The 27569-nt window shown below is 37.3% G+C and overlaps 5 protein-coding genes across 8 annotated transcripts; 4 read left to right on the top strand and 1 right to left on the bottom strand.

Moving 5' to 3' along the window:
• The first annotated feature begins 67 nt into the window (after positions 1-67).
• On the top strand, positions 68-3222 carry LOC137945463 (uncharacterized). 3 transcript variants are annotated; one of them, XR_011111085.1, is made up of 4 exons: positions 68-182; positions 261-379; positions 1685-1791; positions 2707-3222. XR_011111085.1 is itself a non-coding variant. In XM_068791708.1 (3 exons), the coding sequence occupies exons 1-3, from the start codon at positions 119-121 to the stop codon at positions 2721-2723; spliced, it is 186 nt and encodes a 61-aa protein (XP_068647809.1). In that variant the 5' UTR covers positions 68-118; the 3' UTR covers positions 2724-3218. The 3 variants fall into 3 exon arrangements, 2 of the variants coding, with proteins under 2 accessions (XP_068647809.1, XP_068648570.1); XM_068791708.1 differs by lacking the exon at positions 1685-1791 and having other exon boundaries at positions 261-365; positions 2707-3218; XM_068792469.1 differs by lacking the exon at positions 1685-1791 and having other exon boundaries at positions 2707-3213.
• A 1038-nt stretch (positions 3223-4260) lies between these two features.
• Positions 4261-9038, top strand: LOC137947028 (uncharacterized). The gene is made up of 9 exons (XM_068793357.1): positions 4261-4570; positions 5119-5185; positions 5772-5800; positions 5877-6085; positions 7176-7294; positions 7495-7599; positions 7684-7759; positions 8325-8478; positions 8634-9038. Exons 1-9 carry the CDS (start codon positions 4394-4396, stop codon positions 8790-8792), a joined length of 1095 nt encoding a protein of 364 aa, XP_068649458.1. The 5' UTR covers positions 4261-4393; the 3' UTR covers positions 8793-9038.
• Positions 9039-9292: 254 nt separating this feature from the next.
• Positions 9293-18605, top strand: LOC137948749 (probable Ufm1-specific protease). Of its 2 annotated transcripts, none has more exons than XM_068795293.1 (14): positions 9293-9321; positions 9491-9738; positions 10296-10646; positions 11084-11358; positions 11681-11765; positions 11902-12077; positions 14591-14681; positions 15205-15318; positions 15405-15452; positions 15532-15608; positions 16003-16091; positions 16525-16636; positions 17499-17601; positions 18064-18605. In XM_068795293.1, exons 2-14 carry the CDS (start codon positions 9546-9548, stop codon positions 18291-18293), a joined length of 1944 nt encoding a protein of 647 aa, XP_068651394.1. In that variant the 5' UTR covers positions 9293-9321; positions 9491-9545; the 3' UTR covers positions 18294-18605. The 2 variants fall into 2 exon arrangements, with proteins under 2 accessions (XP_068651394.1, XP_068651841.1); XM_068795740.1 differs by lacking the exon at positions 9293-9321 and adding an exon at positions 9352-9396.
• Positions 18606-18999: 394 nt separating this feature from the next.
• On the bottom strand, positions 19000-21651 carry LOC137950151 (pentatricopeptide repeat-containing protein At5g50280, chloroplastic). Its single transcript, XM_068796894.1, has 2 exons — positions 20767-21651; positions 19000-20518 (listed from the first exon to the last, which is right to left on the bottom strand). Exons 1-2 carry the CDS (start codon positions 21573-21575, stop codon positions 19213-19215), a joined length of 2115 nt encoding a protein of 704 aa, XP_068652995.1. The 5' UTR covers positions 21576-21651; the 3' UTR covers positions 19000-19212.
• Positions 21652-21966: 315 nt separating this feature from the next.
• On the top strand, positions 21967-26814 carry LOC137951017 (UDP-N-acetylglucosamine transporter UGNT1-like). Its single transcript, XM_068797858.1, has 10 exons — positions 21967-22182; positions 23342-23418; positions 23967-24125; positions 24220-24353; positions 25002-25132; positions 25282-25326; positions 25411-25508; positions 26090-26197; positions 26286-26342; positions 26430-26814. Exons 1-10 carry the CDS (start codon positions 22056-22058, stop codon positions 26502-26504), a joined length of 1011 nt encoding a protein of 336 aa, XP_068653959.1. The 5' UTR covers positions 21967-22055; the 3' UTR covers positions 26505-26814.
• The last annotated feature ends 755 nt before the right edge of the window (positions 26815-27569 follow it).

The raw sequence follows: 27569 nt of genomic DNA on the forward strand, positions 1-27569 counted from the left end.
CCGAGGGTACCCCACTCCGCTACACAAAGCTGCCCCAGTCTTGTAGAGCTTGCTTACGAAACTCGAAACTCCGAAATTCGGAAGCGAAGGAGAGGGGAAGACAGATACAGGGAGATAAATGTTCGGAGGGAAGAGTCCCGGCGTCACCATTCTCTGGTTATGGACAATCGGAACTGCTGCTGGTACCTTCCTTTACGCCATTTTTTTCTTCTCGTTTTACCCCTTTAATTTTTGTTTTTCTCATGTGATCTTCTACCTAGTTCTTGTGACGAACGTGGCTAGGACGCGCCTAAGAGATATGGAGAGCGTCCTTAACCAGGAACAACAACAAGTGTCTGCTACTCCCACCGAGTTTGTTCTGGAAGGTGATCAATCCTAGGTATATAAATTTACACTTCTCGTTGGGGGTTTTCATTTGATGAAAATTGGTCTTTTCGGTTGATCCCTTAAGATGCAGCACGACTTCAGTTTTCTCAACTAATGGGGTTCGTCAGTTTTTTTCGGTTTGGATGAGCCTACTTTGTTGGCCGCTTCTTTTTGCCATCCTCTTTTATAGCTTCTCATCCGGTAAATCGATATTGATAGCATTCATGAGCTTTCTCCTCGACTTCAAATTCAGGAATCAATTTGTCTCTCTTTCCATTTACTTGTGCGGCTATTTGGTTGCATTTCACCCCAACTGGGAAATAGCATCCACTGGTGTTCCTTATGAACAAAATATTCTGCACTTTTTTACCTGTTAAGCTTTTTATTTGGGTTTTGGTAAGGAGTTTTGATTCTAAGTATGCACCCTTAGATTTCTGTTGCATGATCAGCTCCAGTTGCAGCTGCTGCTGCAGTTGGCCCTTTTCTGACCTTTTCTACCTTATGGGTGAGCTGCTAATTGTTAATTGGTATTTTGAATAAGGCTCCAGTTTACGGAAGAAGGTTTTGAAGATGATGAAGCACAATTTATGGTTTTGGTTATATGATTCTAACCTCTTTGGTGGCCATTGCAGCGTGTTGAGGACCATTAACTGAAATTCTTCCTACTCTCTTACAAGAGTTGGGAAATTAAAAAAATTTAAACACCGGGAATGATATTTTGCAGCCCTCTATCTTCTATTAATTCATTTTCCTTGGCTTTCACTGCTTAACATTTGCAACTGACAATCTTTTGAAGGGTGCATATTGTTATGGAAAGAGCTCTTGATTGAATTAAGAAGCATGTCAGGCTGCAGTTTTAGTAAGCATTGCATGTCATGGCCCCATGTAGTTATCACCTTCAAGCCTTACTCAAACTGGGCTGGGTTCTGCAAAAAAAATTCTCCTTCACTGTGCGCTATTGTTTGGTCCGCCTTCTTCATGTCTTACCTCGCAACTCTCGTCCATGTCATTTTGGGATTGTCTACTTGCAGATTATCCTCAAGCCAACTTGAAAAGCAAACCTTCTTGTTGATGCAATATTTGTTTTCCCTCAAACATAGTCATACCATCCCAACATCTGGTTTAATTTCTTGTTGATTGTTGTATCTCTTAAATATTTTTAGTTATAATTTTGCCTTAGTTTTGCTACCTGTACATCTCAACAATTTCTTCTTTGCCATCTCTTCTTTTCTTGACATTGCTTTTGATTAGTCACTGGTCAATCCATTATGGTTATTCTAACTACTGGCTTGTGGATCTTTGGTTTCACCCTTTCAAGCTTACTACGTTTTACTCTAGACACGTTTATCTGCATCAGCCCCTAACATTTATTATCAGTTTGGAGTCTTCCTCAACCTGCTGTTCCTTTTGAATGGTTGAACCAAGGTAATGAAAAAGGTCTAAGTAGGATAAAAATTTGTCAGCAATTCGAATTGAGTGGATGTTTTCTTAAATTTGTCCCCTTTAAGTTTCAGCTCACTTGGTCATAGATCCACTGATTGGAAATTATGGGTCTAAAGGTTGTCTTTATATTTCTAGTATTATATCGGTGGCATCTTTAAATTCATCTATCAAAATTGAATATTATGTTCTGCAGACAATTTTGGCCAAGAGATTCTCTTAAACATGGGAAGCTAATACATGCACTACAAATGCCAAAGAATACAGATCTAGAGTGAGTTCTTGGTGTGCACAGAGAAACTCGCTTGTGTCTCTGCCCACTGTTCTAAAACTAATTCTAGCTCGGACATTCATATCATGAAGATATCAAAACATCTTCAAACATTCTTTATCATAATCCTCTTGAAACATGCTCGCCCTTGGTGGTCTCTTTGGCATGGAGTCAAATTGGTTTTCTGATATGATGTGATCCTTTCCAGACTTCTTTCTATTATTCCATTGTTTCTGTCTGACTAATTCCTTGATCTCCTTTTGCCACTTTAGATTGTCTTCTTTGTTCTTCAATATTGATATTGTAAAAAATTTTAAAACTTGTGTCTATCTTCATTTTTGTAGTTCTAAGCACCTTTTTTTTAAAAAAAAGAAAAGAAAAAAAGAAGAAGAATGGTTACTGAGAGATTTTGTTTGGAGGAGAGAAAATACATAAGTACTTCCTTTGGGGTAACAATGTATGAAGGAAAAGCAAAAGTGAAATACATAACTAGTGGATTGAATGTAAGAATGAGGAAGAAAAGGACCTAATCGATGGTTGTTTCTTGGAAGTGATGATGCTATCCAAGGTCAAAATGTGTTTGAACATGTTTTCTGTTGTCCTCATTTCCTTGAATTGATTTTGTTCAGGACCTTACTTTTCATAGCTGGAGTTTGCACCCTGGGCATGCTGTAGAGTTACAGACCAATTGCAACCTGGAGGCTTCAAAAAGTGCTGAAGAGATTTTACCATGGAGTTGCTGCAAGAACTAAAATTTCTCAGCAGGTGTTCATGAAGCATGCAAGGTTTGAAACTACTATTGTGATGTAACTCTTTAGTTGCGGTGCTGTTCCGTTTATATGTTGCTTGAGGATTTCTTTTTGGATTTCACTTCCCTACTGTTTCTTTTTTCTCTCCCTCATTGTCACTTCCTTCCAATGGTATAGGCAATGCGTCTTGCAGGTAAATTATTCACGAATGAAAGAGTAGTTTAGTGCAAATAAGTTATCAGAAACATATGGCTTATGAGAAAAATGTGTGTGACTGTGTTTGTACTTGTGTGTATGTGAAGCAATGGGGTGGGATCTAGGTGTTTGTATGCATATGTTCCGAATGTTACATTTACACAATAATCATTATTCTTTGTCATGTGGCTCTCTTGTCCTTTAAAATCCAAGCAAAGTGAAAAAAGAAAAAAGATCGGCCTGTTAGGAGTGGAAGACATATGTACTTAACCCAGGACCACAACAGGGTTATCTCACCTGAAATTCCTAGCAAATATTAAAAATGCAGAACAAAATATTTAAGTTTTAAGTAACTGAGTTGTTTTTTTTTTTTTTTTATAATTTACAACATATTATTTTTTCCATATGGAAAAAAGGCTTTAGGGCTGTCTACTGGTTTCCTTCTCTTCAAAAAGTCATAATATTTTTCAACTTAAAAAAATTTATTTACATATTGTTGACAACAATGTTAGATTTATTTATCATTTATTTCACTAAAATATACATAGTTTTCATATATATATTATAATCTTATAATATATTTTAAAAAAATGATGTTATTATGATGTTTGCAAAAAATTCAAAAATAAAAGCAGAAAGCACTCCTCGATCTGCCTCCCCCGCCCCCCTTTGGCTTGCTGGCTAAACCTGTAGACGGATCAAAAATCCTGTCTGAGATTTACGACATTAATTTTATATTAATAATATAATATCCGTCCCAGTAGCCCTTGGTTTCACTTTATCAGGCTCGGATCGTATCAGACTTGAATTTATAAATTGGGGAGGACGAGTGTCGAAGGTAGTTGGTAGGAGATTAGGATTTCAGCTTTAGTGTTTTTTGTTGACACTAGCTTTATGCAGCAAGAGTGACGAGTGAGACTGCTAGGCTTTCTTACTTTTCGCATAAAGAAATATGAAGGCAAAGTCGGGAACAAGTGCAACCAAATATATCCATCACTGTGAGATTCCTCTTACATCACCTTGTTCTCCTCACTTGAGCAGCTCTGGGCCTCTGGCTATAACAATTAAAGTATGGAAAAAATAGATGATCTTAATTAAATATTTCATCTTGATGATTGGCTGGTTCCAAGTTTCAATGAATTTCCAGGACCAAGAGGTACAGGAAATCCTATATCGTTCAAGTGTTTGTTTAGTATAAGGAAGCAGCGTATTCATTTCATATTACTCGAAAGTTCAACTTGCTGTCTGCTGTGCGCTCTGTCACCCCGCGCAGGGAAATCTTTGCTCTGAGCGAATCCTATGCAACGCTGAACAGGCGACCTGGTAGAGAAGCCCGACTGCTGAATATTCCATCTTTTCTATCCGTTGCAACATGGGTCTTGTTTTAGAAGCTCTCCAATTCGTGTGCTCTATCGAATTCTGGAGGATGGCCGTCCTCTGGCCCCTCGCTCTTCTCTTTTCCTATCTTCGACTCCTTTTTGGGAAAGTTTCTTCGTTTCCTCGCCGTTCCTTGGACCCCTCTTTGAGGCCCGTATGCATCATCACCGGAGTAAGTTTTTCTTTAGAGTCTAAAGACCTCGAATATAATTCGAACTCTAGAGGTTTTACAATATATTTGGTGATTCTAAATAATAGCTTGGATTTTCCTGCAAAAGTCGGTCTTTTAGTCAGTTATTTAACAATGGTTATGGGTTGACTTTCCATGTGGCTCGTTCTAGAGTAAAACTGCTTTGCCCTGTTAATAGGGAAAGGCCTCCTCTGTACTAGCCCTGTTCATGAACATACTTATTCCATCCCTTTCGTTCACATTTTGTCAGTATTTTTCTGGAGAAAATTCCTTCTATATGGATTGTTGAGCCTGTCTCTTCCAATCCGTGCAGGCTTGCTTCTCAATGCATGAAACATAACTGATTAACTCGTACTTGCATTGAAGAACTTCGCAAGCAGTCCTTGGTTACTGGTGGTACTTAGTATTGTGTGACATGGAAGTGGGTGACCTTCAAGTCCTAAATATATCTATCACTGTTTGTAATTCTTCGATGACACTTTAATTTAACTATTCTGTTTAGTAAGATGTAATCTTTATGTGACATGCAGGCAACATCAGGCTTAGGTGCAGCAGCTGCGAAGCAACTAGCTAAGGAAGGGTTTTATGTCATTCTAGGTAAGAATGACCTTTCATTGCAAGCAGTTTTTCAGTTTGCCTTTTCTTTTTATAACTATTGAAATAGATATTCTGGGGGATGCCTTAAGCCTTGTCTTAAGGGAAATTCCTTCACAATTTGATGGCGGTCTCTTGGTAGTGAATTTTTTAGTTGAGTGATACTGTAGCCAAAAGGCCTTGCTTTATATCCATAATGAATGTATTGAAAGCGGTGATGTTTAATAATAGGTTTGGTTGTACCACATTTCGTTGTGTTTTTCTCTAGGATATTTCTGTCCATTTTACTTAGATATCTCTTGCCATTTTGGAAATTTTTTGCTTCTTGTATTCCCCTTCTGTGCATTTTGCATGATTGAAACAACTGGCAAAGCCCGTGGGAGAGCAGTTCTGGTGTGGGTGGGGATATTGCCACTTTCTACTCAACATAGTCAGTTATCTACAGTTCTATGACTATGTTGTAAGATATGACTCCGATTTACTGAATGATGCAAAGTGAATTTTTTTCTCTTTCTTGGAATTGCTCTATTTATTCATTCACTATATGAAATGAATGACTAAATTTCATGTTTATGCATGTGAGTCACAGCTGGGCGATCATATCATTTACTAGATAAGGTATAGCTCAAAGCTCTTTTTTCTTGCTTAATCTACCAGCACCTGTCGTTTTATTTGCCATCGTTTCATTATGTAGGTTGTTGAAGAGATCAAGCAAAAGCAGCAAGATTCCCATCTTAAAGCATTTCAGGTTGATGTGTCATCCTTCAAGTCAATCATTCAGTTCAGATCATCTCTTGAACAATGGCTTGTGGATTCCAATATGGAATGTTCCATCCAACTTCTAATAAACAATGCTGGAATTATGGCAACATCTCATAGATACACTCCTGATGGATATGATGAGTAATTTCTCATCTCTTTAAGAAGAGAACTGTAAAACTCTCTTTGAATATGTTCTCCGATGGCATTTTTTTATTTTCTGCATCTTAATTCTGTCAATTTGAACCTTTTTGCCAAGCACAAAATTTCTAGGCTCTTCATTATTAATATTAAAGGCCTTTAAATATATTCGCTGGAAATTCTGGCTCCTGTTTATTTAAATTATTGCATATTGATTAATAGTACCATGAACCATCTGCTTGAAAGAAGTTTCAAGACAGGCTTTGACGGGACTAGAGACAATGATATGACCTTTAGTTCATGCATGAAAAGGAAATATGTGATTCTTAATTTTTTTTTTTACTATAATGAGAGGAAGCTTCACCATTCCTCTTTCTCTTCTTTCTCTTTTTCAATCTTTAAAGTGTTCCTTGCTTTATCACTAGAAATCTGGCTGCCTTTTAATTTAGCAGAATTTGTATTACTTCCAGTGTCATTGTCAGTTGCATAAGATAGTTCCATCCTGAATTGGACAAAAATGGATTGAACTAGAGGCGAAAAATTGCAGGAAGATCAGAAGATGAAACAAAATAAAAAGAACATTACCTGGCAATGAATCTGAAAACTTGTCTAGAAAGGAGAGCCAGCCCTGTGCATAGTTTGTTCTGAGTCTTATATCCCCTTTCTTGTTTGACTGTACATTTGGACCTATTCAAGTAGGAGAATGTCCCATTGCTCAGCCTTTCCTATTTGGAACCGCTTACCTGGATGAAGGAAACATTTGTTAGCATTTGTTAGTGTTCATGTAACATTTCAGAAGCTTGGCTATGATTTGCATCACAAACTGCAGTGTATGAGACATATATCCAGCAAATTCAATGTTTTAATGCCAAGGGAAACAATCTCAACAAAGCAAAAGAACTATTATTGCATATAGTTAAACTTTTGTTCCTATTTCATAATTGTTTTGTGCATCACTGGCCTATGGTTCTAAGAAAAACTTGTTTTACTTTCCTGAGTCCTTGCATTATCTGTTCTGTCTAATTTTTTTCTGCTGAACTAGTTTCACTTGAGCTTAACATAGTTTCTTGGCTAATTCATCTCCTTTTTCCAGGATGATGGAAACAAATTACCTTGGTGCCTTTGCTCTTACCTGCTCTCTGTTTCCACTGCTAAGAAATAGTTCCATGCCTGCTCGCATTGTAAATATCACATCATTTACTCATAGATGTGGTAAGTCTGTTTCTTAGACCTCTAAATAGTTATTTTCAGTGTTTTGCTGTCATTTACTATATCTAAATCCTTGCTGCCCTAAATACTGATTTGAAGAGTTGCAAGTTGAAAGCTTTAGCAGGAAGATTAAAGACTTACAGACTGCACGGATGTATTGACCTAAAATTTGATTGGCTCTGTTGGTCTATTACTTTGTCCAGTATCAGATATACCGTTTAAAAGGGAAGTATTGGCTGGGATGATGCTCAAGCCCTCATTGGTGTTTAAAGAGTACCCTTTTGCTCATATTTACGAGTACTCTAAATGTAAGCTTCAGTATTAAGCATAAAGACAAGATTCTTCTATTTTATGTTCTTTATCTGACCACCTCCTGTTGTCCTTTTTAACAGTCTGCATGTTATTATTTTCGTATGAGCTTCATCGGCGACTACAATTGAAGGGTCCATCATATCAGATCTCTGTAGTGTACGTATTATTTAAATTCCTTGCCCTCCGCAAAATAATATTATCCCGTCTTCTATGAAAGATCAAGAATCAAATGGGTTTAAATTGAAAGCTGTGTTCGTTCCCTATCTGGAAGAACAGCTCTATATGAAAGCTGTTGACTATTTTTCTTTTTGTCAAAGAGTAAAAAAAAAAATAATTCTATTCAAATTAGCATGTCACAAATTTCAAAATTTTGGATTTCTTGATACAAGTCCACCTTGAATTCAACCAAACAACCAAGAAGGTCATCAAAGGCAGTAAAAAAAAAAGTTGAAATTCATATGTATAATTGAGAATAGAGAGTTGTTGTTTACTTTTATATTTTTGTCAGTTTTTCATAAACCTCTAGATTGAGTTTACATTTGAGCAAGTTTTGCTTGTTGTTCCAGAGTCAGATCAACGCCTTGTAGGTAAAGATGCATGTTATCAAGCATCACCCATTATACTTACTGTACTTCAGTATAGCTTCATGATATTAATTCAAATACCCTTATTTTAGAAGGTTCAATAATCTCAGTGTTTGTGTTGCATAAAAAATTGACAGGACTGCTGATCCTGGAGTGGTGAAAACATGTATCATGCGAGAAGTTCCTTCACTTCTTTCTCGAGTTGCTTTTACTGTTTTGGGACTTCTTCATCTGTTGCAGACAGCAGAAAGTGGAATAGAATCTATCATCGATGCATCTCTTGCACCTGAAGTAAGTTAAACTTCTAATTACTTGCAGTACTTGTAAATATGAAATGTCATCTTCTTATGCTTACCTGTCAGAAGAAGTTCATACATATGGATTTTTAACAGATATATTTTTTTGACAATCATATGAGCTCACTTTTTAATTATATTATTTATCAGGAAGCATCTGGCTTGTACTTTTTCGGAGGAAGAGGAAGAACAATCAAATCCCACAGCCTCTCCTATGATACCAAACTCGCAAACAGGCTTTGGACAAGCTCACTTTCAGTACTTGAAGAAGGTCGGGTTGCAGTGAAGGAATTTAAAGAGATTACCTGAATTGGTCCAGGAAACAAACTGCCATGAGTGAATAGCTGAAAACCAGATAAAAGTCCCAAGTATCAAAGTCAAAACAAGTTTTTTGAAAGAAAAAGCTGCACACATGAAGTCAATTAAAATGCATCTGGAGGGGAAGGACTAAGTTCGAATGTGTTAAAAACAAAGGAAAAGAGGTGTATGAACTTATGATTACATAAGTTTTGATGAACTTATTATGAATTTAATGACAAAACAACATAATGGAAAGTTTGGTACAGTCTTGGTTGGACTTTGGTTTTTAGTAACCGATGTTAATTATATTTAGATAAGATCATTAATTTCCTTTTAAAGAAGAGACTTAAAAGAGTAAAATTTTTCTTGGCTCATCCTAGCATTTGGAAAATTAGGAACAGTAAGGGGCCAGGGTAATTGGATTCCGTTTTTATCAAAACGGGTAATGGAATAAGTATAAGAGAAACGGAACAAGTAACAAAATGAATAATAGAAGAGATCTGAATTGGCGAGGAGATAAATAACCTGCCATACGAAAGTAAGATTGAAATATAGATCTTACATATACAAATTGAGGTTTTTTTCTTCTTGTGGTAACACCACTCCAACCCGAGTAATCGGCCATAAAATAGTCATTTATGTTTGTTTTTGTTTATTAGCTATATAAATAAATGAATAATTTTTTTTTTTTTCTTGTATGTAAGTAGGCGACTTGCAAGTGGTAATTCGTTTGAGTCAGACCCAGGAAGGTCCCCTGATCCAATGGAGATGCACGACGACTGCTCGACGAAATCCGTTAGGGTTCTTTGCCGGAAGATCATGCTCAGCAAGGAGCCAGGCCTCCAATGGCTTATAGGATCACCTTTTTTCCCGCCATTTACTATCCTGTCCACCTTCAGATGTCTCCATTACCAATCGGATGATCTTTCCTCTCCAGACTACGATAAAGAAGCAGGTTATCTTTCTATTACTTTTCCTATTGTATTCTTTGATTAATTAGTATTTTTAATTTTTTTTAGGTGCGTATTTGGTGGTAGTGCGTTTTCTTATAGTTGCCCACTTGGTGCCGAAAACTTCTGAGCAAATTAATGGCTTAGTGAAAGGAACAAATTTTATCAATTAGTTTTCGAGAAGTTCATCTTGTTTTGCGAGATTAGGAGAAACTGTGAAACTTGAACGTTTTTGGAACAAAAATTCTACTGTATCTTTTCAACGTTAGGAAACAACGTTATCATGCTTCCGAGGACGAGAGGACTTACTCCAAGGAAGACATTGGACACTAACGACGGAGATTTCAGCATGGCAATAGTGAGAAACACGTTAATTCCTCCGTGGTTGTTGTACTTCTTGGAAATTTTGATAACCTCTACCTAAAATTCAATTCTCAATCATGTGTCACCTTTAGCTGAAATTTTCTTCCTTGGATACAGAGTTTTTCCTATTTCTTTGCTTGCTTTTCTTTTCTTTTTTTCTTGCTTATTATTAATTTCTTCATGCATCCCCATGAAACAGATGACCTGAAGACATCACTTTTGAGAGGATTTGAGATAATTGGGGCATTACTCATTGGCAACAAATGTGAGGAAAAAATTGCAGTTAAGGCTGCAGAAGCATCTCATAGAATGAGAAAATATCTTTTTGGTGATGCTGAAGATAGAAATTTGATAGGAGCCACTGCTGATTTGACCACTGGAAGCATCCAATTTTTCATCTCTGTGCCGGGAAAGACTGCTCTTCTTGAAAAATTGGAGAAAGTTGTTTATGAGGATGATCCTGAAAGGTTTGTCTGGCAGAACGGCTGCCTCCTTAGATGTGAGCTGCCAATAAAGTTACCAATTTTTGTTCCAACAACCATGGGACCTGGTACATTACTTCAACTTAAATTTTTTCATAAAATTGATTGGTCATGTATTCTTCACTCATTCACAAAATGGAGATGGCACCCTTGCAAAGTGCATGTGATACAACAACAAAAAGTTTCTCCTAGTGGTTACATGCAACATCTGGTGGTTTGTTGTGCTGTAATAATGCCCTTTTCTGTTGTATTAGTTGACCTTCTGTACCATCCATGTCAAAAGCCGTCAATGCATTTAGGTGGATGTCAGCATATTTTTGTTTTGTTATGAATGTATGATATCTTATACTAGGGACATATACATTTTTATTTTTCAGTTCAGGATTAGGTATTCTAGGTTATTTCTAGCAGCAACTTTACATTACTGCATTGGTGTCTTTGCCACTTGTTTAAGTTACCCATTTTATTCAAATTTTAACTGTCTTCATTGTCACGAGTATCGCAGCTATTGAGGAGATAATCTCTTCTTCCGTAGTTGCTGCTACCACCAAATTCACTGACCAGAAAGTTGTATATATCATTGGAGGGGCAAATCGAGCATCTGAGGAAGTATCAAATGATTCTCATGAAGTTATTCTTCGTTCGAGTGATTTAGATTTTCATGCAGATCTCTCAGATTTCAAGCTTGCAACAAATATTGTGAAAGAATATGACTCGAACATAACTGCATGTTCATATTTTTGTTCACATAATAAGCCTTTCCCATCAGCTGCTGCCGAGGTAAGTTTGATCTCTGTAGCATGTATAAGCTAATTGTCAAGAAGTTGGAGTAGGTGTATGCTGCCTGTTGCCTGACCAATTTCACTGGTCTCTTAATTGTTTTCAACCTGTAATAGTGGGCTCAACCAAAACTGTATCGTGGATGAATCACCCTACGTTTACTATCTTTACTGTGACTGTATCTGCTCTACTTACTTTCTGGCTTCTACTTTCTATTTTTCATAGAGCTGGGCAGCTCCATTCAAGTTTGCTTTTCATGTGTTTGTTCTTTAATATAGAAGCTGTGACATCATTTAGCTGGTATTGAACTTTCTTTGGTTAGAGTGCAGATGCTATCCAAGTGACCGTCCTTCTTAATCAGTCAACAAGTGTTTCAAAGGCTGCTCCTATTGCTGAGTATTATCCAGGTATGCAATTTCAAGTCTGCTGTTGCAGCATCCTTCTAAAATCTGTTATAGATTACGTGCAGTATTAATGGTTGATATATGATAGTCCATTTTTTTTTTTTTTTTTTGTGGCTCACAAAACATTTATTTTTGTCAGCTGCAGATCCGGCTAGAATGTTAGTTATCGGCTTCAACTTGGAGGTGCTTTGCTATGCTTCAAAAAACCTTCCTGTTGCTTCAGCTGTGTCAAAGTTGATTGTGCCAGGACTAATTGATCAGTTAAATACAATGAAGAAGATGTTTATGCCCACCCTCTCTACTAAACATCCGATGGTAAATCTTGTTTACTTGAATGATGTCTGAATCCATTCTGTTTTATAGCATTTTGTTTTTTAATCTGTTTTCCCACCATTTCAGAAATGATAATTGAGGGCATATATTTAGGGAGTAAACTTGCCTCACTTCAAATTCTTCTGTTTCACTTTCTGATGTGAGAATATGGTTTTCTCGATAGTTACTGTATTAGCTGTCACTTTCTTTTATTAAACATTGTTCCTTGAGCATTTTCGGTTGATAAGCTGTGGGCCTATAACTTTTGGTCACCTCCAATATCATTTTGAAGGCTCAGTATTTTTTTTTCCATCTTACATCATCATCACCATCACCTTCATCATAAAGCTTTGTTCCAAACTGTTTTGGTGGAGTAAAAAAATCTTTCCCTATGTTAAATTGCTTGTTCGATGCATCAAATTAATTGAAAATAGAATGTTAAGTGATGTAGTTGCTGTACATGAGAGTATTTCCCAAAAGAATAAGAAGCTAAAATCATGATCTACTTCTCAATTTCTAACTTTGATTGGGGATCTTATAGTTACATCCTAGAACAATTATGCCCAATGGAAAGAATGACATAGATATGTTACAAGTATTTATATCCCTGTATTGAAACGCTAGAAACATTGGTGCTAAGTTTAAGTTGCAAAGTGGCTTGGGTCTTTGGTTCTATGGTCACATTGTTGTGGGGGGAGGAGGGATTGGATTTAGTGGAAAGTCTCACCAGGGGATAAGGAGATGGGTGCATGTAAACTCAGCATTCAAAAAAAAAAAAAAAGATAGATATTAATACCTTTCAATACATCCCATCAAACTGGTGAATAGTTATTAATCACTCCCATTTTGTTCTAAAAATAAAAAAAACACATTACCAGCTTGCCAGATCTTGAATCATGCAGTTGTTGAGAGACTTTGTGAAGATATATGTAGAGTAGTGATACACAACCGTGATTTTTTCTATACGCTTTATCCTCTCATGATAAATAGGATTACTTGCAAGAACATTTGTTACCTGATTATCATAATATATAAATGTCAGAGTGGTTCCGTCCACTCTTGTAGGCGGTAGCTTTCCGCACCTAACAGATCGGTCTGTTGGGTAGTATTGGCTAGCCGCTGTCATGGTTTCAGAGCTGGGCATGCCACGTCCCGCGTTCGAATCCCGTGAGAGGCGGTCAAGAATGGGCGGGGTGGGTGTCAGAGTGGTTCCATCCACTCTTGTAGGTGGTAGTTTTCTGCACCTAACAGATCGGTCTTTTGGGTGTATTGGCTAGCCGCTGTCAATAGAGAGGTATAGGCTTTTTCAAATTAACACCAATGTTGACCAACATACTCTTAGCCAAACTTGTGCTTGAACCACTGCACAATATTTTACTTCAAGACTTGACTTAACAACCGCTCCCTGTTTTGCACTCTTCCAGATTATTAAGTCCCTACCAACAAGTGTATAATATCCACTTGTAGATTCACTTATCTGAGGAACGACAATCCTGATGAGTCTTGGTTAGTCCCACATCGATTAGCAAGGGTTGTCTTGAGTGTTATTTATATGGGTTTGTAAACCTCCCCTCTTGAGCTAGCTTTTGAGGCGGAGTTAGGCAGGTTCATGTCATCTGGTATCAGAGCTGTACCTTGACTGGTTGGGTGGGCTGGTCGATGGGCCCATATGCCGGTTCCTTGCACGAGGACGTTCAGTTTAAAGGGGTCGGGTATGATGAGTCCTGGTTAGTGCCACATCTATTAGCAAGGGTGGTCTTGGGTGTTATTTATATGGGTTTGTAAACATCCCTTCTCGAGCTAGCTTTTGAGGCGGAGTTAGGCAGGTTCATATCAAGTCCATTCTGCATTTTAATGTGTGGCTACTTCAAAAAAGCTCATGAGACTTATACAACAAGCATCAACAAGGTGCTTGCTGTAAATACCTGAGTATTCTCATCATTGCCTCTCATTGTGTAGTTCTTGGAGCATTCAACACACTAGACTGGACTAGTTGGAAACAAACACAGAGATTGACAATTTTAACTAACCAGAAGTAAATCCAAACTCAACTGACTTTGGTTTGAAGCAAAACAAGGTAATTGGTATCCAGAAAACAACTCAATTCCAGATTTATGGCACTGGTATTACAGAAAAAAAGGAAAAAAAAAAGCCTCCGATTAGTTCAATCTTGCTCTATCACTTTATGTCAAATCAGTTATTTTGATGAACAATGAAGAAAAGGAATATTGACGGATCCAATTCTCATACAAAAGAGTTCTCCCAAAAGAGTAGACTGCCAAAATATTTAGCTATTTGATCTCTTAATGTTGTTAGCGATCTGATAGTTACACCTAAAAGGACAAGTGTGCCTTGTGATACATCATAATATCTCACTTTTCTTATTCTTTAGGAAGAAAGAATTGCTAACTTCATTCTTTAGGAAGAAACAAGTTTTTCTCTGCATTTTGACTTCCATCTACTTTTTGTCATTTAATCTTTTCATCTAACTTACATGTTTTCTGCTGCCTCTGCAGCTACGTCCCTTTCATTTTTTCCCTCCAGGAATTTTACACCCAATTACTGCTATCTATGAACTCAGCTTTGGGGAAATAGAGATGAAACAAGGTATTATTACCAGTAGTCTTCATTTCTTGGGGCTGAGAGAATATATATGGTCTTTCTTGTATTTTCCGTTTGAGGCAGGATGAAGTTTCTCCTTGTCCTTCAATTTACGGTCTTCTTCTTTATATTAACACTTCTAAAACAGAAAGTGTGTGGACTTATAAGCTCTTCTTATGTATAAACTATTTCATCTGTGAATCTAGATGTGCTGGCTGATCCGAATGATGTCCTTTTTAAGTTGATGTTGCTTTTTCAAGTGTTGCCTTTCCGTAATTGTTTTCATTATATAGCTTCCTTGGTCAAGCATTTAATCGCATGTTATGCATCGAGTTTAAAGGCAGAATCTCATGATTATTTATACTGAGGATTTCTTGAGGGTCTAAAGATATCTGTTGATTTGCTGTTGTAAGCATATTTAAGACTCATGCATATTTTCTTCTTATAATATGTGGTTGCTTATGATTATTAAGATACTGAGTGACATTGGTTTTTTCATTATGACTAGAAGAGATGGTTTTTTGTGCAGCTGAAGTCCGAAAATCACTTCACTTAAGGTTGGGATTGCCATTGGATCGTCCTCTTCTGCGTGTAGCAAATGCCTTAACTTTTGACCATACCAAGGACAAGTCAACAAGAAACAGTACTATCCTATGCAAGATTCTTTATATCCTAACTTAACAGTTGAACTTTGTATAACCATGCATATTTGCTAACAATGTGTTTCAGGTTCTCAATTGCTCAAAGATGTCCATAATGGAATATCATGTAGTGGTGGTTAGTCTATTTGCCTTCTTTCATGCCAACCTTGGACAATTTACGTTTCATTACTCATTGTTTTTTGCTGACTTTGCAGTTTCTGGAGGGTTTGCTTCTCTTGTTGAAGGTTCTTATGAATACTATCACTACCTCCAAGATGGCTTTGATGATTGTGTAATGGATCTTTGTCCGCCCTCACTTTATTATGTTGTTTATTTTTCTCTCACATTTGAAACATAAAATCATTCATATTTTTTTGTTACAAATATAATAGTAAACAAATGCCCTGATGGATATATAGTGTATCTAATTTGAATTACCTTGGTGAAATTGCGTTTATCTCTCCTTTAATAGATGTTGATGGAGCTAAATATTCATTGTGATGTGTTTGAAAAATACTACTCAATCATTTTGTTGCTATAGTCTTGTCATTTCAAATTACCTGGTTCTGTCATATTCCTTGAAACTAGGCAGAGTGTGGGTTTGACCTCCTATGGCTGAAATTGTGTTTAGAAATCTTGTATCATCTTTAAGTTGTGAGCTTGTTATTCATTTGTTCACTTGCCAGGGCTGGGGATGTGCATACCGGTCTCTGCAAACAATTATCTCGTGGTTTAGTCTCCAGCACTACACTTCAATTGAAGTTCCCTCACACTGGTATGCAAGAATCTCATTGAGGACAAACTTCAAGCTTGCTTTTGAGCTGTGATTTTGCTAATTAAATTCAGGACTTTTGTCTGTTTTCTTGAAGCCATGATTCATCCAGTTCACTAATAACCCAAGCTTGGAGCTGGTATATAATAAGCTATAATGGAGCAAAAGGATTCACTCATACTTGGACCCTGTGTAGTTAGGACAAGACTCAGTTGATGATTATGAAGATTCATTTTCAGTTTAGAATATAAAAATAAAAAGAAATGATAGAACAAATCATTTGATGTGGAGTCATCTCATCTTTGCAGGGAATACTACTGTGTAATGGATGAGAGTCTTTTGGTTCTATTTGAAAGAAGAACAAGTATTTACCTTGCTTGCTGGCTTAAATAAATATGTCTTTCAACTAATGATTCTAGTGGTTGTTCATTTTCAGGGAAATACAGCAGGCCCTTGTGGAGCTGGGTGATAAGGAACCATCTTTTCTGGGATCTCGTGAATGGATTGGAGCGATTGAATTAAGCTATGTTTTGGATAAACTTCTTGGTGTAAGAAATTACCACAAGTCCCAGCATATTTAGAATAGTCATGGTTGGTTATTCTTCAAAAAACAAAAAATGAAATAAAAACCGCCCTGGTTACTTAAGAATTTCCTTACAAGTTTCTGAATAAACATTGTTTTAGCACCTTAATGGCACCACTTGCAAAGAAATTTATTTTTTGATTACTTTTTTCCCTAATTAAGGTTATTAAAGGACTCAGTTGTCTATTTTTAGCAATCTATACTGAAATGGAATCTTTTGTTAAATTTCTTTTCCAAAATAGTATGTTTCTGCGGATACTTGAGTGGAAAGCCTTGCATAATCAGATTTTATTTTTATTTTTATTTTTTTTGTGGCAAATGTGTCCGGTACACCATGGCTCTTCCAAGTCCCAATAATTAGACCTGGGCAATGTGCCGTTGCTGGATCCTTGTTTTTTTTTTTTTTTTTTTTTTTTTTTTTATAATGCAACATGCTATCCTGTTACCATTTGTATTTAAAGATCTGTGAATGCTAAAGCTGATAAATTTAGCTAAAGAGGGATATCTTGACCATGCCCTGTAATGTCTAGAGGTGTTTCTGAATTTTCTGTGAGCTTTTTTTGTCTAATCAATCAATGTGTGCTTAATAAAGAAAAGAAAAAGAGAGGATCCTGTTTTCGTGCTTTTGGTTATTATTGACACAGAAATAAATAAATTTGTTAAAACCTGCTATTATTTTACCTAGCTTCAGACATTCTTATCTGCTAGTTTCTAGTTGACCTTACCTGTGACACTGACTGTGTTATCTGCTATATTTTACTGTTAAAACAATGTGCACCGGTTGAAATGTTACTCTACTACCATGTTCGCCTGTTTGACTTTTACAGGTTAGTTGCAAAATCATTAATGTGAGGTCTGGAGCCGAGCTGCCCGAAAAGTGTCGGGAACTGGCTTTGCATTTCGAGACTCAAGGAACCCCCGTTATGATTGGTCAGTCTTACTAAATCTGTTTTCTGATGTTTCTATCATATTTCTAAATGCAATCAATTTGTCATCTGTCCTTACAACCAATAAATGTGAAAGGTAAATGTAGTCCGAAACATCTTTGCCAATTTGTAGTATGAAACTTTGGTGCCAAATGTTCAGAGCAAGACGATCAGTGGCATGAAGTCGAACCTCAGGTCCTCTGATGTTTAGCTGGCAAGAGTGGCTAGGCCGACATTCAGTCTTCATGTCCCCATTCATGCTAATGGTAGTTGTCTTTTAAGTAGAGCCTTTGGCAGAGGCTCTCAAAGAAGTCGAGTTGAAGGCCTCTGGGTAATACAGAATCAGCTGGGAAAGGTTTCCGCTTAGAAGCTCTCATTTGAAGCCCCAACTTCTGGCTTCATAATGTTTAGCATTTTTTATACTGCTTTCAGAACATTCACTGACATGATCAATAATAATATGCAGGTGGGGGTGTCCTTGCATATACTCTCTTGGGGGTGGACTACAATGAGGCAAGCGGAGATTGTGCTTTTCTTATATTAGATCCTCACTACACAGGTGCTGATGACCTTAAGAAGATTGTGAATGGTGGATGGTGCAGTTGGAAGAAAGCTGTTGATAGCAAGGGCAAGCACTTCTTCTTGTATGATAAGTTCTACAATCTTTTGCTTCCACAGAGGCCCAACATGGTCTGAAGTATTGTCCAAGGATGAGTTGTAGAAGAAAATCAGAAAGTTACACATACTAAGATCAAGCTCTTTAAATGTTATATTTCCCCATCAATCTTGTCAGTAGGAACAGCAAACAGTTGTAGATAAATTAGTCAAGCACCAATTACAGTTAAGGGCAAAAAATGTTGAATGAAATGCACAGGAAGAAGCATAAGCCTGATCTGAAGAACTACAGCCCCCCAGTATTCAGAAAGATAAGTATAGAGTTACCTATTTGGTCTATCTAGCTATTTAACTTTAAAAAAAAACATATATCTTTTGTGTTTAATGCTTCAGTAATTTGGTATATCTCAATCTGGTTGCTCTCTCTCATTCTCTCTCTCTCTCTCTACCCCTTTAATTCTATTCATATTCCTTGAAACTCATGTTTCATGTCTGATAATTCAGCGCAGGGTTTGGGTTCATATTAAATACATGTTTAGTTACCAAAACATTATTAAATAACTGGGGATGAACCAAATCACCTTTACTAGTTCAGTCGAGGGGAAAAATGTACAGGCTTGAGATGTCTCCACTTCTACGCCACACATAATCAAAGACACGGTTTCAAAACAATCACACTAGCTTGGCCTTAAAACTATGTTCAGCCATTTTATTTACTGCCTGCTTACGCTGCTTCAACCCAAAAGTGCCATGAGAAGCTCTTCAAATCTGTTGGTGGCTTAGAAACTTCGCTATTTAATCTCTTTCCAGGTGGTTCTTAAAGCATTTGATCTTTCAACATGAAATACTCAACCTGCAATGCTAGCCTTGAGTTGTACAAATCTGAGATGATGTAGAAATATACCAAAGGCTACTGCCTGCAAGGACAGATGCACCACACCGTGCTAGTCCGTCTCACTTTGACTTGTTTTGCATTTGCAACAAAAACAAAAATCAAATGTTAACAGTCGGGAACTCCTGCTTTTCTAGGTCCCTTTTTTTTGTTCTTCCAGAACTCGTCCTTCTTACCCCTCTTAGGCTTTATCAAACCCATGTTACTATTAACAATACCCAGTATAGCACTTCTATCCCTCCTGTTCTTGGTCTTTGCTTTTTCCTCCAAAATTGCCCTCAGCTTCTGATAGGATCTTGCATCTGGTACTTGCTTACTCTTCACCATTTGTTTGTGGTAGTAAAAAGCTCTCTTAAAATCACGAACCCGCACATAGGCATAGATCATAGTAGAGTAAGTAACTGAATCAGGTTTAAGATTAAGGACAGCCATCTCCTTCAAGAGCTGTGGCAACTTTGAGTGTTGCCCTCCTCGTGCATAAGCATTTATCAACATATTATATGTCAAAACAGTTGGCTCCAATCCAATCTTTCCAAATTCAAAAATAATATCTCTTGCTTCAATGTAATGCCCTTGTTTTGCTAACCCGTCAAGTAAAATATTGAAAGTCACATGGGTGCCTCCAATTCTATCATTCATCATCAATTTCCAAATCTCCATCAATTTTTTTGCATCCCCAGCTCGTCTAAATGCATCCAACAGAGCAGTATATGTTTCTATAGCAGGTTTAATTCCCTCCCTTCTCATATTTTCAAAGGCAATATACGCTTTTTCATGCCACCCACTTACAGAATAAGCATGAATGAGCGCTGTGTAAGAATGAGAAGTTGGCTTTATACCAACTTTCTTCATCTTTAAGAAGGCATCAGCTGCCTTATCACTCATATTTCTCTGTCTCCCATATCCGCTGATTAAGCAAGTGTAAGATTTAACATTTGGTTCTAAACCCAAATCTTGCATCTCTAACATCAGCTCTTCAATTATCTCAGGTTGCATTCTTCGGCTATAAGCGTCCATCAGAATGTTGTAAGTTGCCACAGTTGGCTTCAGACCCTTTTCTTTCATTTCCAGGAACAGGCCTTCAGCTTCTTCAACCTTGTTTGACTTACCATAGGCATCCATTAAGATGTTGAATATGATGGTGTTTGATGAGATTCCTTTCTTCTCCATCTCTGATTGGATGATGAGGGCTTGTTTCATCAGTCCTTCATCACAAAAGAATTTTATAAGAGCTCCTACAACTTCCAGGCTCCAATTCACTCCTTTACAGTTCATTCTCTCAAAGAACTCCCATGCCTCTTTTGCATTTTGACCACTTTTCCTCATAATGGTTATCATAATAGAACATGTCACATGGTCTGGCAGGATGTTGTTTGCTTGCATCATCTCGTACAAACTCCAGGCATCATCGTACCTACATAAATAAATTAGCGTCAGAAGCATGCATTGAGAAAAAAGATATCAACTTTTGAATCAAACAAAATACCATGTAGTTAACACTTTCACAATGAAGTAGCTTCTTTACTAATGAATCAGATGTCCTAATTACTAAAAGCAGAGGAAGCCTCACCTTCCAGATAAAGAAAAGAAAAGAAAAGAAAAGAGTTGCATCCGTGCTAGACAGAAAAGCAGAAAGAACAAACAAAATACGAAAAACCTCACCTTCCGCAGCAGGACAAGCCTGATATTGCTGCATTGTATACCCGCAAATCTTTGAAATGGTTTGCAACCGGTAAATTCTTGAACAAAATTATTATTTGTGCCCCTAACCTAGCCCGACCCAGTAGCGGAAACAGTATGGAATATGTCCTCGGCGTTACCAAAGAAGGATCCTGCAATCCCATCCACTCAAAAAAATACAGGCAGTTCAGAACCAAACCCTCATCACCCATTAAAGTCAACAGTTCATTACACTCTTGCTGAGTGATTTTCCCACTATACGAGCCCAGGAACTCGCCCAAAGTTGAATTTTCCGAAAGGTTTCGCGCAATTTGGAGAATTTCACCAACAACGCCTTTCTTCTGAGGGCATGGTATTGAATCGTTTGAAATATCACATTCAAATTCCGGTTCTTGATTTTCCTCAAGCTCGTCCTGTAAGGAACCCACGTCTGCGATGTGCCACGAGGTGCGCCGATTCTTCTGGAGCTGAAGGCGGCCTTCGTGGTCTGGGTCTTCAGTTCTGGATCGAGATTTGAAGAATTTGATAATGGGGTCCACATCTTCTTCTTCTTCTTCTCCTTCTTCCCCCTCTTGTTGCTCTGCTGCTTCCGGTCCCGACAGTTCGGATTCAGATATCACCGGTTCCTCAAGATGAGGAAGGAATATAGGGTTTGGTGATTGAGTGACAGAGACTATAAGAACTTTCGAAGATGGAAGCAGAGTAGGGCCTCTAAGGTTTCCGATGCTGCGGACGGCGAGAGGATAAGCAGGGAGGCAAGGCGGCGCGAGGAACGACAATTTGAGCGCCATTTTTCAGTTCAGCATCCGGGAGTGCGCCACGACCGTGGAATACTTGCTACTTGATTTGGAAAAATGATTCTGGCGGGCAGAAAACCCAATCTTGACGGGAAATTCTTCATCTTGGCGCAAAAATCAAAATCCGCACCACGGGAAATAGAAGTTTATCAATTTTGATATTTTTGAATAATCAAAAAGAAATTATTTTTTTGCTCTAAGTCAGGCTGACGTGTCCTAATCACGAATTGGGTAGAGAGTGGGCCCAGTGGGTCTTGTTATCATCGTGGCGTATCTCATGGGCTTTGGTTCTATTAAATGGGCCCATGCATATAAAATTATAACGAACAACAACGAGACAGGAAAAAAATGAAAAATGAGAAAAATGCCTTCTTTTAAGCCCTGTCGCCTGCTCGCCATGTTGCGGTTATTCACTTTTTGAACTGGATTAATTGAACCGGTTGACTGAGGCGAAGCAGCCGATCCATCGCTCCAATGGCGTCTTCCAAGTACATGACGCTGCCCGTCTCGGATCCGCCCAGGACCGATGAGACTCTCTTCAAGGGCTCCGCCATGACCAAGAGAGGCGCCTACGCTGCCGTCTCTTACATGGCCTGTGCAGGTCACCTTCTCTTTTTTCTCCTCGGTTCATCTTGGTTGATCTCTTGCTTACTCATGGCTCTTGAAATCCATGTGATTACTTGATCATCTGTTGTTTCTGGTTTTCTGTTTCTTCTTCTGCTAAAGATTATTTTTGGTAAATCTCCGTTCTTTTTTTCTCTACCCTTAAGCTGTTTTCCGCATAGCTCTTTTTATTGTTTTGTGAAGTTGTTTTTCTCGTTTCCTTCTAGTTGACGTCTGTGTAAGTGCTCGTAATGGGTAGAGGTATTCGTGCAGTAAGGCGCCTTAAAGTTGTTTCCGGAAGCTATAAGTCAATTACAGAGTATCGTTCCAATTTCAGTGTCATGTTCATTCTCTATAGTACTGGATTTTTTTTCGTCCGGTGATTTAAACTTTGACTAAAAAGACAAAAAGCGAGATTAGCTGAAGAACTTGGTAGGTTTTTTACTTGAGAAAAGCTGCAAACTTGTGCAAAGGAACAAAATTCAAATTCTGCGATGATTCAGAACTTACTTTTGCCTTTCCACCCCTGATAAAGTGTTAGACTTGAAAATCAATACTTTCTCGTTGCATCAGGACTCGTAATTACTGGGTTTCCATTAAAAAATGAACAAACGATTGCCATGAGATGATAGCAAATAAAAAGAATAACAACAGATGAAAGAAATTTTTTGTGAAACTGGAAAAGTTTCCCTTCGGTTGTCAGATGGAATTGATGTCTCTTTGGCACTCATTTTATTGGGAAATACTTAGACAAAAAACTGTAGATCACCTCAAATGCTTCCCGGAGTAGTGAGAACTCAAAAGTGAAAATTATTCATTCACGCTTTGGCTGCCTGCTGAATGGTTTACTTTTAGTTATCAAATTTGGATATATTATGAAGTGAATTGCTATGCAATATAAGCTTACGGATTTAGGCCGATATTTCTTGATTTAATTTTCCAATTTAAGTTTTAACATCCTTCTTTTCATTTATTTTTCATTTTGGATTAAGAAATGTCAGAATATGATACTTCTGTCATTATTTGCTACATTTTATGAGAATTTGAATAATTAAATCTCCTATCTTGTCGTGTTTGTGCATGTCATTCTTTTTGCTTTGAAACTCAGGTTGCTTGTAATGTTTATTTTTAATTGTTTTTGTTATTTATACTTGCAGTACTTCTGGTGATGTTTAACAAAGCAGCTCTCTCTTCGTATAGTTTTCCTTGTGCAAATGTCATCACTCTTTCCCAGGTAATCATTATCCTTATTTACCTTTTTCGAGATTGGCACGAGATCGGTTTCAGGGTGACTGGCCTTATCTTTTGGCACACTACCTCTGCTTCATTTTTAAACAAGTGAGAAGTGATCTCCGATTCTTTTTTTAATTTATTTACTGCCACTTGTTATCCAAAGACGAGAATTCAAGGAATCATATTCTTTTTTTTCTTGGCCTACTCTATCTGGTGCTTTGGATCTGATTCTTCAGGTGTATCAGTAACCAAATGAAAACCTCAAATTGCTAAGCACCTGGCTGGTGAAAGGATTTTAGTGGGCCAAATTTGAGTGATCTTCTTGTCTGAATTAGCTTTTTGAGTTCACAAAAACTATTCCAAGTGCATGTTGGAATATTTAGGTATCAATGGATTATCAATTAGTCTTTTACATAATTTTCCTCTAAATAAGTACCATCTGATAATTACATTCAAAACGGAATAAGAGAAAAAGGTGGTTGTTTTCATGAAGCTCTTATCATGTTTATCATTCTTTGGTTGATTTACTGAACCTATTAATTGACCCAGATAATATGTTCAACTTCAATTCTCTATGCCATGAAGCGCTGGAAGATGATTACATTCACAGAACCGTGGTGCACAACTGACCCATTTGCAGTATCAGTTGTACCATTTCAAACTTTGCTCCAGGCCCTGCCTCTTGCGATCTCTTACTTGCTTTACATGGTAATTTTTCTGTAATTTTTCTTCCCATAAGAATTGATCTACCTTTTGCTTCAGTCAAGCGAATATTAACGGTCTTGTCTTTCAATTGTGAAAGTTGGCCACCATGGAATCTGTAAGGGGGGTGAATGTTCCAATGTACACCACACTGAGGCGAACTACTGTAGTGTTTACCATGCTTGTGGAATATCTTCTGACCGGCCAGAGGTATTCATCATCGGTGGTAGGGAGGTAAGCACCCATTTTCATATTATGTGCACTAATGGTCTTGTAGCAGCTTCTTGAATTAGTTTTTTTTTTTAATGTTAACTTTAGTCTAAGTTTATAGATTAACTGGATGTGGGTTTTGCCTTTGGCTTAATGGTCGTATGGGATTCATCTTTCAAGTTTCACTCACATAGGAGTGTTGTGTGTGTGTCTAACCATCACAGAAAAAAAGAAGAAGCTAAAGGTGTAGATTAAATGAATATTCCTACCTGTAAAAAAAAAAAGGACATGGATTGCATGACACTACAAGTAGAAAGGCCTCCGTAAGGGGTCCACACTGATTAGTCTTAATGCCCTCACTGGTAAGGGTAGACCTGAGAATCTTTAATTTTAATCTTGAAAGTGTTACAACAATGATAACTTTTGCTCTCATCTTTTTATGTTCTCTGCTCTTTTCCTTTTCCTGATTCTTCCCCTTATTGGTGAAACCCATCCACTAGTAGGTATACACTTCCTTGTACAGTATATCATTCCCTTTCTTAGACAATATAGCATCTTTTATTTAATTAGTCTCCATGATAAGTATCAGTCTTTTTTTAAAGTATCTTTGTTCCCCTAGAAAAGATTGTATTTTTCTGATTCTTGTGTCCTGGACAAAACCAAGGGTCTCAGTGTGGCATTGATTGTATTTGGAGCATTTATCGCTGGAGCTCGAGACTTATCATTTGACTCATATGGCTATGCCGTTGTTTTCATATCCAACATTACCACTGCAATATACCTTGCAACTATAAGCCGCATTGGTAATAGTTCTTGACAGTCTTATTTCCATCTGAACTTTTTATTTCATCTAAGTTTTTTTGTGCAGTAAAAAGTGTGTAAATATTTTCATCGGAGCCCTCTAATATTTTGTAGGTTGTGTTCTTTGTTTTCTGCAATTCGATTTTTTCAGGTAAATCTAGTGGTCTCAACAGCTTCGGTCTGATGTGGTGCAATGGTAAGATTCTCTTCTTTGAATTTGTATCCAAAATTTAATAAGTGTTTTGCATTCACTTATATACTTTCTTTTCTTTCTTTACAGGATTGATTTGTGGACCAATTTTACTGTTTTGGACATTTATTCGGGGAGATTTGGAGATGACATTGAATTTTTCTCACTTATCCTCTCCTGGTTTTCTGGTACTCTATACTCACTGTGGAGTGTTTAACAACTCTAGATAATTATTGTTTTTTGTACATGTCAACTCATGAAATTTTCACCAGGCTATGGTGATGATGATGATCATATCTGTCCCTTATTGAAAATCATGATAATAAAACCATAAAAAAATCATGATAATAAGTTTAAAATTATATTATATGTTTTATATAAATTTAGAAGAAAATTTGTAGGTTATTCCTACTCCATAGTAGCCATATGATGAATTTTTGTATTAATGAAATTCTTCAACAGGCTATGGTTATTCTGCCTCTAGTTTAATTTTGGATTTCTTGATAAATGAAAATAACAGGAATGTATCTGTATTATCCTGCTGAAACAGTCATGCACTTACTGATACCTTGATGGTAACAAGTGAACAGTGTGTAGTGATGAAAATTTCAAAATGTTATGAGCCTATGTCTGAAATAAAATGGCCTTGTCCAACTGCAATAGGATCACCCATTCTACAAGTTGGGTGGAATTTAAACACTTTTTATAAAAACCTAACTGAATATTTCACCAGTTAGTCCTTACTTTAAGGTTCTGTTTTGTTTTGCAGGCCGTGATGCTCCTTTCCTGTATATTGGCATTTTTCTTGAATTACTTTATATTTTTTAATACAACCCTTAATTCTGCTCTTACACAGACAATGTGTGGCAACCTAAAGGTACAGATACGCTAACGCAGAACCTATCAATTTTAGAGGGTTCCATTTGGTTCCAGTTAATGTAACTGTTCATTGTCATTTATTGCAGGATCTGTTTACAGTTGGATTTGGCTGGTTAATATTTGGAAGCCTTCCATTTGATCTGGTGAGGGTGTTAACATTTTAACTGATGCTAGGTATGCTTGATTAGGATCTTTATCTTCTCAACATAACCATTGTGTTTTCTTTTCAGTTGAATGTCATTGGGCAGGCTTTTGGTTTCTTCGGCGCTGGTTTGTATGCCTACTGTAGACTTAAAGGAAAGTAACCTATCCTAATTGTTCACTAATCACTGGAGGCTAATCGTTTCAAAAGGGGTCTTCAATTGTTCCTTATTTCTAGTAGGGCGTCTTCAATTGTTGCCACAAGGGTTTGTATCTTTCTCCATCTCATTTTTCCAAGGAACTGGGGACCCATTATTTTTTACTGTGGTGCTGCTAATCTATGTTGAGAAACCTAGTATATTGAATATATAAAAAAAATAAATTTCATTGTGCTATGTTGAGAAAACGGGTGCAGTTATGCAACCAGCAAACATACTGCCACACCGGTAATTGTTCCAGACCAAAATGAGCAATGACAGCTTCATCTATTTTCCTTGCAAATGTGCTCGAGTTCTATTGATGATGAAAAATAGGGAAATCCAAGGCAGCAAATCTGCCCCTCTTCCAGAAATTATCAGAACAGTTATTCATATGTGGACATACATCTAAACAATCTATTTGTGGAGTTATAAAAGAGGGTCTTTACTTAAACTATCATCTTGTAGAGTTACAAAAGAGAGCCTACACTTAATCTTCTTGTAGAGTCACAAAAGGGATTTACACTTAAAATTATATCCACTTGTAAAACCACAAAAAGGGGCTTGCACTTAAAACTGTTTTACAACTAAAATTATCCAGTTGTAAAGCCACAAAAGAGGGTATATACACTTAAATTATCCATTTAGGGTTAATCCAAAATGAACCAGAATGAATTACTCCAACATTATTTAGTTCATTAGATTAAGGTGTTAATGTAAAATGAATTATACTTCTTTTGAATCACGTCAGTTGATTGACTCAGGCAAAACCTCCCCCGCCTGCGACCTCCTACTCAACCATCCCTCCCCCCCTCCCCCCGCCCCCGCCCGCGAAAAATTCCTCCTGCTCGGCCTTCCTCCCCCAATTTTTTTTTCTTCTCTCTCTCGGTGTACTGTCGGAGCATCGCCTCCGTTGCCTCCCGCTGGCCTACCGTAGTCTCCTTCCGCTGAGGAAGACGATGCGTGCGATGAGGAAGACGAAGTTTAATTTTCCTAAGTTAGGAAAAATTAAACCATCGTCATAAAAATAAT

This window comes from Aristolochia californica, unplaced genomic scaffold (assembly GCF_029961685.1).
Source record: "Aristolochia californica isolate CCGP_79_NKW_82.1479 unplaced genomic scaffold, dmAriCali1.0.hap1 SCAF_1, whole genome shotgun sequence".
Taxonomy (NCBI): domain Eukaryota; kingdom Viridiplantae; phylum Streptophyta; class Magnoliopsida; order Piperales; family Aristolochiaceae; genus Aristolochia; species Aristolochia californica.